This window comes from Contarinia nasturtii, unplaced genomic scaffold (genome assembly GCF_009176525.2).
Source record: "Contarinia nasturtii isolate CC-2019 unplaced genomic scaffold, AAFC_CNas_1.1 Cnas_scaffold_1613, whole genome shotgun sequence".
NCBI lineage: Eukaryota > Metazoa > Arthropoda > Insecta > Diptera > Cecidomyiidae > Contarinia > Contarinia nasturtii.
The window spans coordinates 58,229-72,512 of NW_022198948.1; the positions used below are offsets into that span (position 1 = coordinate 58,229).

At 32.6% G+C, this 14,284-nt stretch overlaps 1 protein-coding gene across 3 annotated transcripts; it reads left to right on the top strand.

The window, feature by feature from the left end:
- Positions 1-6,160: 6,160 nt before the first annotated feature.
- Positions 6,161-12,279, top strand: LOC116346617 (nuclear pore complex protein Nup214-like). Of its 3 annotated transcripts, none has more exons than XM_031776774.1 (9): positions 6,161-6,354; positions 6,485-6,629; positions 6,701-6,885; positions 6,949-7,136; positions 7,217-7,422; positions 7,490-7,610; positions 7,690-7,786; positions 7,931-8,719; positions 11,784-12,279. In XM_031776774.1, exons 1-9 carry the CDS (start codon positions 6,319-6,321, stop codon positions 11,895-11,897), a joined length of 1,881 nt encoding a protein of 626 aa, XP_031632634.1. In that variant the 5' UTR covers positions 6,161-6,318; the 3' UTR covers positions 11,898-12,279. The 3 variants fall into 3 exon arrangements, with proteins under 3 accessions (XP_031632634.1, XP_031632633.1, XP_031632632.1); XM_031776773.1 differs by lacking the exon at positions 11,784-12,279 and having other exon boundaries at positions 7,931-8,492; positions 8,538-9,106; XM_031776772.1 differs by lacking the exon at positions 11,784-12,279 and having other exon boundaries at positions 7,931-9,106.
- Positions 12,280-14,284: the final 2,005 nt, after the last annotated feature.

Here is a 14,284-nt window from a genome sequence, read left to right on the forward strand (position 1 = left end):
TGACATACCATGAGATTAAGGCATCTTTCTCATCCCACATAAATTAACCGATGATCAAAAAATGGCTTGTGTGAATTGGTGTAAAGAAATCTTCAACAAATACAATCGAGGTGCATCAAATGTAGTGTATAAAATCGTGACAGGTGACGAATCATGGATATATGCATATGAGCCCGAAAGTAAACAGCAGTCGACCAGTGTATTTTTTAAATACGGATTTCGTATCTACGTCTAGATATAGCTATTTCAATTTTTGAGAATTTCATCTAGATGTGAAATCTGTTTTTTCATAAGTTCATCATAAAAATAAAACTCAATTTGCTATCATTGTAATATAAATTGTAGTAAAATATTTGAAGAATTTCAAAATTTCCAAATAGCCTAACTAACTGATAACTGTATAGCTTTAGTTGAGTCGACTGTATGGGTCTTCCAAAGTGAAGATAACCCAACGAAAGTTGTTCGAGCAAGAAGCACTTCGAAGCAAATGGTCGCCTGTTTTTTCGCGATAAGAGGACACGCAGCAACCGTTCCACTAGAAGATCGTAGGATGGTCAATTCTGATTGGTACACGACCATTTGTTTTCCCAAAGTGTTTGGTGAATTGAGAAAAAACGATCGCCGTCGCAGAATAATTCTTCATCATGATAATGCGAGCTCTCACACATCTCATCAAACAACTGAATATTTGACCACTCAAAAGATCGAATTGATGGGTCATCCGCCGTACAATCCTGATTTGGCACCCAATGATTTCTTTTTGTTCCGGTACGTAAAGAATAAACTGCGTGGTCAACGATTTTCGACGCCCAAAGAAGCAGTTGATGCGTTCAAAACACACGTTTTGGAGGTGTCTTACGTGAAAAACTGTTATGACAAATGGTTCAAGCGAATGCAAAAGTGTATCGATCATCGTAGAGAGTACTTTGAAAAACAACAAAGCCATTTTCAATGATGAATTATTGTTTTTCATTATTAGGCCCAAAATATTGGGTGTGTGCATTAATTTTAAGGGATTGATAAGATATGGCGTATTTTAAAATAGTGTGTAGCTTGACAGGTGAATCCAATTGCATTTTGTACATGTGACATTTGTCAATCTAATTCAGAGCAGAAAGATTTATTTTTGACAGAGTGTCATTATTTTCTGATCGATTCAAAATGAGTGACGAAAACGTGTTTTTCTCACTGGCCCTCTTTTGGTTCAATTTTTTCACTTTAAATAAACTGAAAATACATCTAAGGGTTATAAAATGTTGCAGGAGAGAGACCTCTCAATCGCCACAGAGGATGTTGAATTTGGTGAAAAAGAAGTGGTGAATTTGTTGAAAAACTGTGAACTCACCAAAAAAATTGAATGATAAAATTGAATATTGGCGTTTTTTATTCGATAAAGATGCATGAAAATGCATCAGAAAACATCAGAAGCATTAAAAATATGCGAATCAATCATTTTAAGACTTCTATAATGAGGTAAGACCAAAGAAATTTTGTGCCACACCAGTTGAATCCAAAACTAGTTGTAAGACGTTTTTCACATTTTGGCACAATGTTCCAAAAATAGGAGAGAAAGGAATTTTTGTATCGTATTGTAACTGGAAGTGAAGAGGGCATCTGCTACGATAACCCCAGGCATAAAAATAAGGGTTCAATCCCACACAATCATCAAAATCAATAGCATAGCAGGATTTTGATGATTTCTCGGTAATGCTCATTATTTGGTGGGATTAAAGTGGTTTGGTGTATAATGAGCTGCTTAAACCGGGTGAAACTGTCATGGGGGATCAGTATCGACTACAACCAATACGTTTGAGCAGATTATTAATTGAGAAAAACTGCGACAAGAAATAGTCGAAGGATTTATCAAAATTTGACATATTTCAAACATCGCAAAAAAAAAGATAGGGGACTCTGGTCGGGGTGAGCTTGATCAACCCGCGTACTCTCCAGACCTTGCCCCTTCTGACTACCACTTGTTTCGTTCAATGCAAATTGGCTTGTCTGAGATATCGTTTCGAAATTCTGAGGGAGTGCGAAAATGGGTCGATCAATGGATAGCTGGAAAAGATGAGGAATTCTTTCGACGCGGAATCGACAAGCTGCCAAGAAGATGAGCCGAAATCATAGCTAACGATGGGCAGTACATTGGTTAATGTACTCATTCATTTAGTTTTGGAATAAATGTATCTTTGAACACTAAAATCCTTTAAAATTAATGCACACACCCAATAATAAGTAACAGCCTACGCCTAGAAAATAGCATCCTACAAACAATTGCCAACGCAAATACCAGTCAACTGGTCCAATATTTAATTGGCATTTTTGTCAATTTCAACGTAGAAATGAAAGAAAATTAGAGAAAATAAATTATTGAGTACCCAAGGCACATTCTTCAATGCAAAATCATCCATTATCAGGCACAACATGAATAAATTAAATTCAGCATCAACCAAAGGCGAAACAATTTTATTTAGATTTAAAAAACGCAGTTTACTATGAAATAAACAATCAGTTCATTGAAGAAGATTTGGGACATCGTTTTGAACGGACCAATTTTTGACATACAAATAGAATCATTTTATTTCATCATATGTCAATCACAAAGTAATGATGCCTTCGAAGCATCCTAAATGGTTTAGCAATACATTAGTAAATCAAGAGGTCAATAAATTACAAAAATAGAAACAATACTGCGGAAAACAGAAGAATTTACATCAATGCCCGTCGCAAGCAAAATGCGCGTTGTTCATACAAGGATTACAAATTGCAGATGGAGCAATTGATCGACGATTTTCAATTTTGTTAATAAAAAAAGGAACAAAAGTGATGAATTGTCAGCTGATATGGAGTGGTGGAAACCAGGGGGATATTCATGCAATTTCTAGTTTCAAAAAAAATTCTAGTTTTTATAGTGCGTGAAGTTGGCCCTTCATATACAATGTGTATAAATTTGTTTTACTGAGAACTAACTTCACGCACTAGAAACACTAATCGTACTGTGCTAGTTGCTGCTAGTTTCACTAGTTTTCCAGTATGAATATCAGTGTTTCGAATTTTTCAATGCCAATTCATTCAATTATAATTACCATTAAATAATGCAAATTGAAATGTTCAATTCATTTTTTTCAATTCAACAATGGTTGCTGTGTCAATAAGTTCAAAAGAAACTCGCGGCAGTGAAAACAATTTCAATTTTAATTTTTTTGATTTGTTTATAAATATTTAATTTTAAATATATACACATTTTAATTTACATTCAAAATGCTATTATAAATGAATTGACGCCAAAAAAATTCAAAACAATCGAAAATAGTAATATGAGAGCCAAGTAGAATCTCTGCAACTTCACGCAATTGAAATGAATTTCAATTCATTTCCCAATTTGAATGTAAATGGTAATTGAAAATTCAATGCAATGAATTGAAAAAAATAAATTGAAAATTTCAATTTACATTAACTAATGGTAATTGATTTTCAAATAAATGAATTGTAAAAAGTAATCATTATTTCAAACACTGATGAATATCCCCCTGGTGGAAATAAAGCTGATCTTGAGATAATTGCTGAAACATTTTTCTACAGCTTATAGTTAGCACAATGTTCAAAATAGAAATGAAATTTATGATTCAAAGAAATTACAAAATATCTGTACGGTGATTCCAGAAAATGATGTCACTGAAGAACTTAAGTACGGAATTTTTTTTAAATTGCCATCGGATCTTGTCTCCGGTTCAATGGTAAACCTAGGGGTTAGACACCGTTTGCAAATGAAGAAAATACAGCTTATCCACGATTCTCGCTACTCTTGCTATTCCGACGATTCCCAAAAATTCAATGATCTAGTTTATATTCTGGTTGTACAGTATTTATACAACGATAGTATTTCTTTCGAATCTAAATCATTGAAATTCAATATTTTTTGTAATTTTGAGAAACTCAAATTGAAATCTAACACAATTTAATAAAAATGAACACAAATTTAAGCTGGAAGCTGATTAAAAGTTTTAAGAAAATGCTGGGCAACGTGCTGAAGGTGATTTGATTTTCTTAAATTATGCTTATTTTAAGGAAGACCTGATTTAAAAATATTTGGTGGTTCCATAAGTCTTTGGCCTGACAACCAGGTCGTGTCACCTATAAAAAATCTCTTTATTTTTGATAAGTACCATCTGTCTCTAGACTACTGGAAAAATTTCAAATGAATCCGTTTACGGACCCATAAGTTACAGCGTTTGAAAGAGACTAACCTCAAAATACACCTTATTTCAATATTTTATTACTTTATTCGGAAGGGAAGCAATTATATTACACTATCATTCTACTCAGAGCATAGATAGAGGTCCCACCGAACCACATCAGAAATAACAAAGTGATTCGTTATCAAAGTCATATAAAATTATATCACCTGTTTGGCTTTGAGAGACACCACGTTGTGAAAATTTTGAAATATATTTTTTTTCTCTCAAGACAGTAATCTTTTGATTCAAAAAATTTAAAAATGTCATAAATTAATCATTTGGCACCGTTCCAACTGATTCCAGATGATAAAACAATATTTTCAAAAACACGGTCCCACAAAACGCGAGCTCGAACAAAAAAAAAGGGATTATATGGCTTTTGTGGACATATCGGTTTTTGATGACCGTGTAGACTATACCTTATTCCAAAATGGATTGAATAGGTTCGCATTAAAGCTACCATTCAAAACCATTTTGAACAAATGCGGCAGCCTCCGTTCAAGTGAAGTTTTATTGCACAAATGTTGGACTGATATAACGAAATAGCTGTTCCACGTGATGCTTCGGATCTATTCTAGATTATTCACTAGGATATTCCAGACCCTCAAAGCAACATCTTGGATTTTTTTAATCATTTCTTCAAAAAGAGACATTTTTGGGAAAGTGGTTTTCCGTTGCCTGTATTACCACATGCAAAAGTAATATAAAACTTCTTACTAGCTCCAGTAGATAGAAGAGAGTCCGAACAATACCACCAAGCTTAGTTTTAGCTTTGCTCATAGATTTGTCATACAAAAATTGTTGTTGATTTGAAAAATCGAATTTCGTTTTTTTCCATTTTCTGATAAAAACTAGAGGTTGGTCTCTTTCAAACGCTGTAACTTATAGGTCCGTAAACGGATTCATTTGAAATTACAGTAGTCTAGAGACAGATGGTACTTGTCAAAAATAAAGAGATTTTTTATAGGTGACACGACCTGGTTGTCAGGCCAAAGACTTATTGAACCACCAAATACTAGGACTTTTTTTTTTATTTGGGGAGCTAGGAGGTGTCGCTCATGCTTAAGCTATCAGTTTTTTGCACAGACCTAAAGGCGTAATTATTACCCAAGATTATTTTTTCTCGATGATTTTGTGACGCTATCAAGCTGGTGCGCTATTCAGCTGCTATCCAGCTGATGCGCTGTCAAGCCGCTATCAAGCCGATGCGATTTGGCTTAAACCCCCGTTAGTAACGTTAGTAACTTACATACGATGTTCTATCGGTCACCCATTCAATCATCGACCAACGCATATGCAGCTTAACCTCAGGGAGTGAATGGTGCCGTAGTAGTCGCAGCAGCTGTACCCCCTAGTTACTTTCACTAGGACATTACACATACAATGTATAATTGAATATTATACATCTATTGAAATTTCAATTTACAATTGATAATCGACAGAATTGGTCCACAATTATAATAAATGAAGTTAGCGGACACACATAATCAAAACACAACAAAAACATTTAAACTGAGTCAATTTTTTTTTTTAAACATTTTGAATAATTGGTGAAATTTGCAAAAGCATACACCACTAGTTGAAAACAACTGGAGACAGCATATCGATTTTATACCACAGTATTGGATTCTGTATGTCAATGAAATAAAAGGAAATTTTTTGGAGAAAAAATGAAAACCAATCAGTACAAAGATAATTTTAAAAATATTTCCTTAGAAACAATCAATTTTCTTTGAAAAATATTAATTAAATTTACCGTTTTCTTTTTGACTGAGTAGTAATTTGCTACACGGTGTCAAAAGCAGTTAATTATAGTAGAGTACAATATTTTGCAGAAAATTTGCCAAAAAAGAGAATACGTTTCATTTTCCATCTTGTTTCATACGTACCATTAAGTCTTCTTCAGAAAACTATATTGTAGTTTGACAGTTCTGTCATATTAAAACACATACTAACAGTGAACAAACGAAAAGAGATCATTTTGCTAGAAAACTTTAGCATATTTTGACCAAAACAAAAAACCATTTATTTTCTATTGATTGTTCGAAGTAATTTTGTTCACTGATCATTTGACTGAATAATGGCATTGCAAGAAGCACCAGTTGGAATTGTCACGGTATACATATTTCATTTATCGAATTTACTGCATTTTTTTGTGTCACCAATTTAGGTTATGTCCATGCAATTGTATCATTGTCTCAAAATGTTTTTTTTTTTTTTTTTTTCATTTATATGCTCTCGACTAGGACATCCAATTTAAAGTGCACAGCAAATATCAACTATTCAATGTGAATGAAAGCACCCCAAATTACAATGGCATTGATTTATTGGCAGCGGCCAGTACCTTTGGTCTGATTATTGTTGGAAGACCAACAGCGCAAGAAATACAAGGTTTGGCGTAGACTCAATTTGTTTTTCGTTCAACTCACTAAATCGGTTCGATTTGTTTTAATTCCATTTAGTTCTCCGATTGAAAGATGTTACTGAGAACAAAGAATCTCCAACGATTCCTACACGAATCATAAATCTACCTGCTGAACCGTACATGTTGGCTGTTAGCTGTGACCACAGTATGCTTTCAGTGTGCTATACAGTTAATGGGACCACATTTATCGACATATATGCAGTGCAATCATTTTTGTCGACGGTAAGTTTGTTGTTGAAATAAAAAAAAATCCGTTCAAATGCTCACCAATAAATGAATTTGTAGAATGTTCAATGTATACTGTCAAAAATTATGGTGTCAAATGCGAACAGCGTAAAAGTGAATCAGATCTTGTGGAATCCAGTCATTGCGAACACAATGGCCCTTTGTCTTAGCGACGGGACGCTCACATCATATGTCATTGAAGCGAATAGATTTGAATTCAATGCATTAGATAAGGCAGAAAATGCATGGTATGTTATTCAATTAATTTTGTTGTCGAATTTAATTCAATTTTTAAAGCGTTTAATGCATAAAATGGATTATGTTTCAGTTGTGCTTGTTGGAGCCCAGAGGGAAAGCAGATTGTTGTCGCTTTTCCAAATGGAAAATTGGCACAATACAAACTCGATTTGAAGCTAGCAAAAGCAATACCATGTGCAACACAAATTCTTGCGGAACCATTTTATCCAATTGCTATAAAATGGCTTTCGACATATCAATTCGCTGTGGTGTTTGTCAAAGAAGAAGCAAACCAATGTAAATATTTAAGAATCAATGAACGCCCACATAATGAAAACGAATGCCTTTTTTTTCATTTTTCTAGCATTATTCATAATGAACACGTCAGAAACAGCGCCACCGAATTATATAAACTACTATGACATGATGTTCAGTCAACCAGGGCCAAGAGCACCACAAGTTTTTCTTGTTCACATTTTACAATGGTAAACAAAATTATTTCGGTGGTATTTTTTTGGGTTTCTGTTTTACATTGAAAATATACAATTTTCCGAAAATTGATAGGAATATTTTGTTAATGGCCTCATCAAATGGAACTGAAATTGGAATTTTGGGCACGACCGAATCAGGAGAGAATCCACTTTGGAAAAAATATACACTTGTGAGTATTTCCTTATTTATATCAAGTTGCCACGTTGACAGTGTCTGGATTTCTGTTTAAATTGTCAACTTTTTTTTGTGAATGTATTTGTGATGTCAGCGACAACTGTTTAAAAATCGGATACTTTTTTTTACATACAATTAGACTGACGAAGGCCATGCTGCACTTCCATTGACAGCGGATAAACAAGATACATTCCCAATTGGGTTGGCATTAGAAACTGGTTGCACACATCAGCTGACTATTGGTAAAAATCTAATTCCCGTCATGCCAATGCTACACATTCTATCCACACATGGATTCATCTCATCCTTTAATATGTTAAATTTTCAACCTAACCGAGTCGATATTTGTTCACCACCCCAAAATATATCGGATCAATCTGGATTAGGATTTTTCAAACAAAATACATCTGTTGGAGCGGCTCAAAAAATTATGACAACTCCACCGTTACAACAACCAAATGCTACTAGAACATCATCGTCAAATGATTTTCATGTGAACAATGCAACGTTTGCCATACCAGAAACGACCGAAAAAACAAAAGAAGAAGATGCGCTCGAATCTGGTGCAGAAGGCAAGCCACACGTGGTTACAGTCGCTACAGTACACCGTATACAAGAAGAATTAGTACCCAACTCGCCAAATAATGAATATATACAAAAAAAAGATTTAGAAGTCTTAATGAAAAAATTACGCGAAGAACATGAAAAAGATTTAGAAGTCTTAATGAAAAATTCACGCAAAGAACATGAAAAAGATTTAGAAGTCTTAATGAAAAATTCACGCAAAGAACATGAAAAAGATTTAGAAGTCTTAATGAAAAATTCACGCAAAGAACATGAAAAAGATTTAGAAGTCTTAATGGAGAAACATAAAAAAGAATACGTCATATTACAAGCAAAATACAAATCCAGTAAATGTCGTTTAAAGGTATGTAAATATTTGGTTGCGGCAGTAATAATATCTTTTTTTTGTTTTTGGGCTGCGAAATACTATGATTTTTCTGATCGTAGCCTTTATTGGATCTTATGGTTGTCTGGAATATGTATATGTTTCACTGTATTTTTGTTGAAATATGTTTTTTCCCAAATATGTAAAAAACGAGAGTCAAGCGCAATAAGGGCACACTATATAAACGCTAACTATTAATAACCGACTAACTACAATGTAAATCAAACGTATCTGTTTCCCCTTTTTATTCACTCCCTTCCCCTCTCGCTATACTTTTACATTGTAGTTATCCTGTTTTACAAAGATGCCGTTTCTGTGTAAGATGTGTGACGTCACAATGTATTTAGATGGATAGCGCTCGACTCTCGGTAAAAAATAATAAGAAATTGTTGCTTTGTTGTTGTTGCTTTTTTGTGTTAAAAATAATAAGAAATTGTTGCTTGGTTGTTGTTGCTTTTTGTGTTAAAAAAAAAATTAATTAAAAAAGGTTTCCCTAACTATTCTATTATTTGTTCTTTTTTTATTTTTCCTTTTACTTTTAATTCTTTTTAGTTAACAGTGAATTCAATTGAAAATTGATGTTTTTCTTTGATATATGGTGTACAAATTAATTTTGATGTGTTTTTAAGAGAAAATAATAATAATAACTGCACCGAACAGCGTTCCTTCGCCTTGGTGGTTTATTTAATATAATTTAAATAAATACGATATAATTAAAATCTTACATCAAGCAGTTTTGAAAGAGATAAATGATGTTCTCAATTATGTTTTCAATCCAATTATATCTATTTTGTTTTAAATATTTTTCAATTCCCAGTTTGACTGTTGATAAATTTATTTCTAAATCAATTAAATTCGTATCACTGTTTGTTATTTTTTTTTTTGTATAATAATAATTGAATGTAGTAAGCATATAATTAATTGGTTCATGATTTTGTGTAATTTAAACTGTTTGATATATGACTCGACTTCATATCTCCATGAATAATTTTGTAGATGAAGACACTTGCGCCATCTACACCTCTCCTCTAGCGTAATCATTTGTAGAAACAGAAGTCTATGCTCATGTTTCGGAAATCTTTAGCTGTCCCAGTTCCTTCTCCTTACCTTGGTTAGTGCATAAAGTAAAAATCGTTTTTGTATAGACTCTATTCTTTTGCACATATTGGCGTAGTGTGGATTCCATATTTCCGACCCATATTCGATAATTGATAATACAAATGTAAAATAAAGGCGTTTAATTTTCCATTGGTCGATAAAATCCTTGCTGTAGAACTTTAACCAAGCCAGTCTTGATTTGGCTTTAGCTGTGACATGCTCAATGTGTGATTTGAAATTCATTTGCACATCAAGAAACACCCCCAAGTCCCTTATTACAAAGACTCTTTCAATTTGAACGCCGCCCATGTTGTATTTGTATTCATATTGCAGTGATCCCCGATGATATGATCTTTCTTTACATTTAATTTCAATAAATTGCGTCTATAATAATCCGCTACACGATCATGACTTGGAGATTAATGCAGTCATCTCTCGAGGTGATACATTTTGAAATTTTTGTATCATCAGCGAATGAAAGTATGCAAGAATTGGTAAAGACGAAAGGTATATCAATAACAAACATGATGAACAAAGTAGCGCCAATAGGATATACTTGACCCGTCCCAGAAGTAACTTCGATTGGGTCAAATTTGGTATCTGCTATCTTTACAATTTGTCTGCGTCCAGACAAGTAAGATTTGATCCATTTTAACAGCTGCTCAGTCAAAGGCCTTGGTAATCTCCGGATGGCGTCGGTGTGATTTCCCCTTCCCATGATAATAATCGTCTTTGAAGTAAATTCCGCTAAAATAGTTATCGTAGACCTGTTCTTGATGAACACCTTCTAAAGAGCTGTAAGCGGTGCCAAAGTGTTTTGCAAATATGCCAGTAATTGTTGTTTTGTCGCTAGCTTTTACATCCAAATAAGTCATTCCATGCGGAAGATGAAGATCTTTTCCCCTTATTGAAATTCAAGTGCTTGAAAAATTCCTTTGGATTATCATCTATTTGCTTTTCCATCTCTATTCTGTAATCCCTAAGTGCTGAGCGTGCACTTCGTTTATATTCCCTTCTTATTTTCTTGTAATGTGCATTCGATTCGATTGTGTTGTGCGTTTTTTTATTTTAATGTGTTTTTCTGACTTGAAAATTGGATTTTTCTTCATGTTTTTGTCATTTTTCTATTACTTTCCGACTTATAACTATCAGCCGACATCAGTAAAGATCAACTGTAACAGTTTTGCTGAGTTGATATTCGATCACATTTGATTACGTCACCCAATTGGCAGAATCCCAAATTTTTGGATTTTACGTCAATTTTTGGGATTCAGCTCAACTTACATATGATTTTTTCTGCTTAAAACTCTTGAAATAGATCCTCTCATTACAACCAATCTCAATCCATACGAAAATAAATCCATTTGTAAATTTAGAGCAACGTTTGATTGCAAAGTTTTCCATGCATTTTACATAGTCTTTCATAAGTGAAATAATTCAACTTGAAATGTGTCCATGAGAATAAAAGTGGCAATACAAAAACGGAATCTGAAGAACGTTACATAAAATGTTTTTTCATAGTACAACTCCATACAAAAAAAAAATTATGTAACGTTCTTCAGAGGCCGTTTTTGTATTGCCATATTTATTCTTACGGACACAAATGTTTTGGTGAATAAGATGCATTTCGGCTCTGATTGAAGTGAAAAAAAATATTTTTCCCGTAAATGTTGTTTTTTCGGTATGCACTCGGACATTTTCAATGCACCAAAAAATTGTGTTGTTTACACTTCGACCAAATGACACATGCCAATTCTTATTGGATTCTGTGAGTACTTTGACATGAAGCCGGATATAGTGTTTACAGATACGAAAAAAATATTAGTTACGACATCTAACGAAAATCTCTCAAAATTAATTTGTACACCAAATATAATACATATTTTAATTGCTAAGTGATTTAAACCAATTCAAAATATTTCAATTATCTCTTTTTACACTACAGTCTTGGACCACAATACCGGATTTTATTCTTGGAATAATTGATAATGGGCAACATCGATTTTCAAAAATTTATAAAAGACTTTTTGGCAAAAAGAAGGATCATGATAATAAATAAAAATTTAAGATTATGTCATAGTAGTGTAATACGTAGTTTTACAGTTCGACGCGCCACCTGTTATTCGTCAAATGAACGTATTAAGTACGCATTCATGTTTATGACAACGAAGGACAATGATTTATTGATTATTATTCAAATTTGTTTGTAAAAGAATTTTAATTAACTTTTCATGCATAAAATACACAGTAATTTTCAAGCGGGGTTGGCGTATATGAGATTGAGAACTGTTTTATGCGAACGCAGCTGATCAGCGCCACCTCACATTAGTTCAAATTAGATCGAAAAACTGAATTTAATTCTGTAGCATTGAAATGAAAAAGAGAAAAAACAACAACAATAGCACGGCCACACAGAGCTGTACATCTATGCGTGCTGATGCATACATACACATATACGCTTTCTTCATTCTTTCATTCCATTGTTATACGTATCTCACTGGTCACCAGATCTATGTAGCCATGTTACTGTTGGTTTTTTTTTTCTCTTTTTCGATTCAATTCATTGTAACTAAATTGAGTTCAACTATGGAATACAAGATGGCACGGATCAGGGGAATTCGCATTTTGTCTCTTCATAGCGCTCACCGCATGGTAATTTTTTTTAGTTTAATCATTTATTCACCAAATGTTGATTTTTGCAATTTTTCTCTTGAACTTGCTTGAAATGATCAGTCTGCATCTCCAGCAGCTAAATCAATTTTTTTTTATTCATTGCAGATATTTCGAGAATTTTATTCACATAGATTAAATTAGTAATTAAAGAAAAATAAAACGTAAAACCAATTTCTAAAAAAAAAAATCTATTCTCTTAAGGTTAGAAGTTATTTCCATTCAATGCATATGGAAGACGAGTCTAGGGGGAGAGAACAAGTCAAAAAGCTAAAAAATACGATTCAATACACAAAATAAATGTCAATACGTGTAAATACGTGTAAATACTTGTCAATACTGGAAATGAATGTAAATACCGGTAAATACGCGTAAATAAAAATTTCGTTAATCGCTAATGTCAAACTGTCTTATCGACTGAATTATTCATACAAAAAACTCTAAAAAGTATACTATTTGTAAATAAAAAATAAAAATAAAAATTTGTTTTAATGTTTTTTAGCGGAAATTAATTTTCTTTTTAATTTTGCTGGGATTTGTGCGGTGATTATTCGCTGATTATTAAATCAGAAATAAATATGCGTAATATACCTCACTTTTAATTACGTAATTAAAATTTACGTAATAAAGTATTACGTACGAATTTTTTTATTCATTTATTTATATGTAAATATTTTGAACGGGATTGGTGTCACAAAAATGAAAATGAAATTAATCCCCTGATTAATCCTAGATTTAATCTATATTCAATAAAAATATTTATTTAAATTTTCTAATTACGTAATTAAAATTTACGCAATAAATAAATGAATAAAAAATTCAAAATAAATATGAATTGCATAACCTCACTTTATTAAAATGGAATTTTGTTCGATCGAATGATATCAAATTACAAATCTATGATCATATTCAAAATCAGCGGACAAAATTAGCCAAAGAGCTAATAAAAAAAATAAAACAATAAGAACAAATGACACCGATTAAACCTGATTAAACAATGCATATTTTGATCCGAAAATCTCGTGGACCTGTCAGACTACACCAGTTTTAGTTCGACCAATCCGATCGTGTCCGAAATTCATTCTATCAAAAAATAAATGTCACATTCAAGTTTATTGTGTCAAAAAACCATCCAAATACATTCCCAAACAATGAAAATGAACTTAAAAAGTGTGCATTCGAGTTATTGCGAGTTTAAAAACATACATGCAAATCAGTCACTATGGCTGTATAAAAATCGATTCAGATTATTTTCAAGTGACATTAGATTGCTTATTGGATGAAAATGAATCGAATTGAGTAGCTAGAACAGTTTGAAAAGTTGATTTTCCTTTGAATGTAAATCATTTTGTGAACACTTTTTGATCATTCGTTCATTTACTCTTGATTTCTATGAAATTCTCGATATTCAAGCTATGATGAACGTTCAAATGACTATAAATACAAGATGTAATTGCATTATAGAGCAAAACGAAGATGCTGTTATGGCGGACAAAAGTGAGTTCATTTGACAGGTTGCACTTTTTTTTTTTTGTCGCGCAAAATAAAATTAATTAAAATCGATTTTAAAAATAAAAAAACAAATAAAATAGTAATACAACTGATATTAAATTGAAGAACAAGAAAAAACACAGCAGGAAACAGTGAAGTTTTATCAAAAAACTGGAAAATAAAAACAGTAAATAGTATTGAAAAATTTCAGTTCGTGTTGTTGTTGTTATTTAATATTTAAAAAAAATGACAATTCATTCTTGTGTTGACAACATGTGCACCGGT

Coding starts and splice junctions, on each gene's coding strand:
- LOC116346617 (XM_031776772.1), top strand. CDS start 6,319: ATGGCATTGCAAGAAGCACCAGTTGGAATTGTCACG. Junction 6,630..6,700: donor AACAGCGCAAGAAATACAAG/GTTTGGCGTAGA, acceptor AATTCCATTTAG/TTCTCCGATTGAAAGATGTT. Junction 6,886..6,948: donor TGCAATCATTTTTGTCGACG/GTAAGTTTGTTG, acceptor ATGAATTTGTAG/AATGTTCAATGTATACTGTC.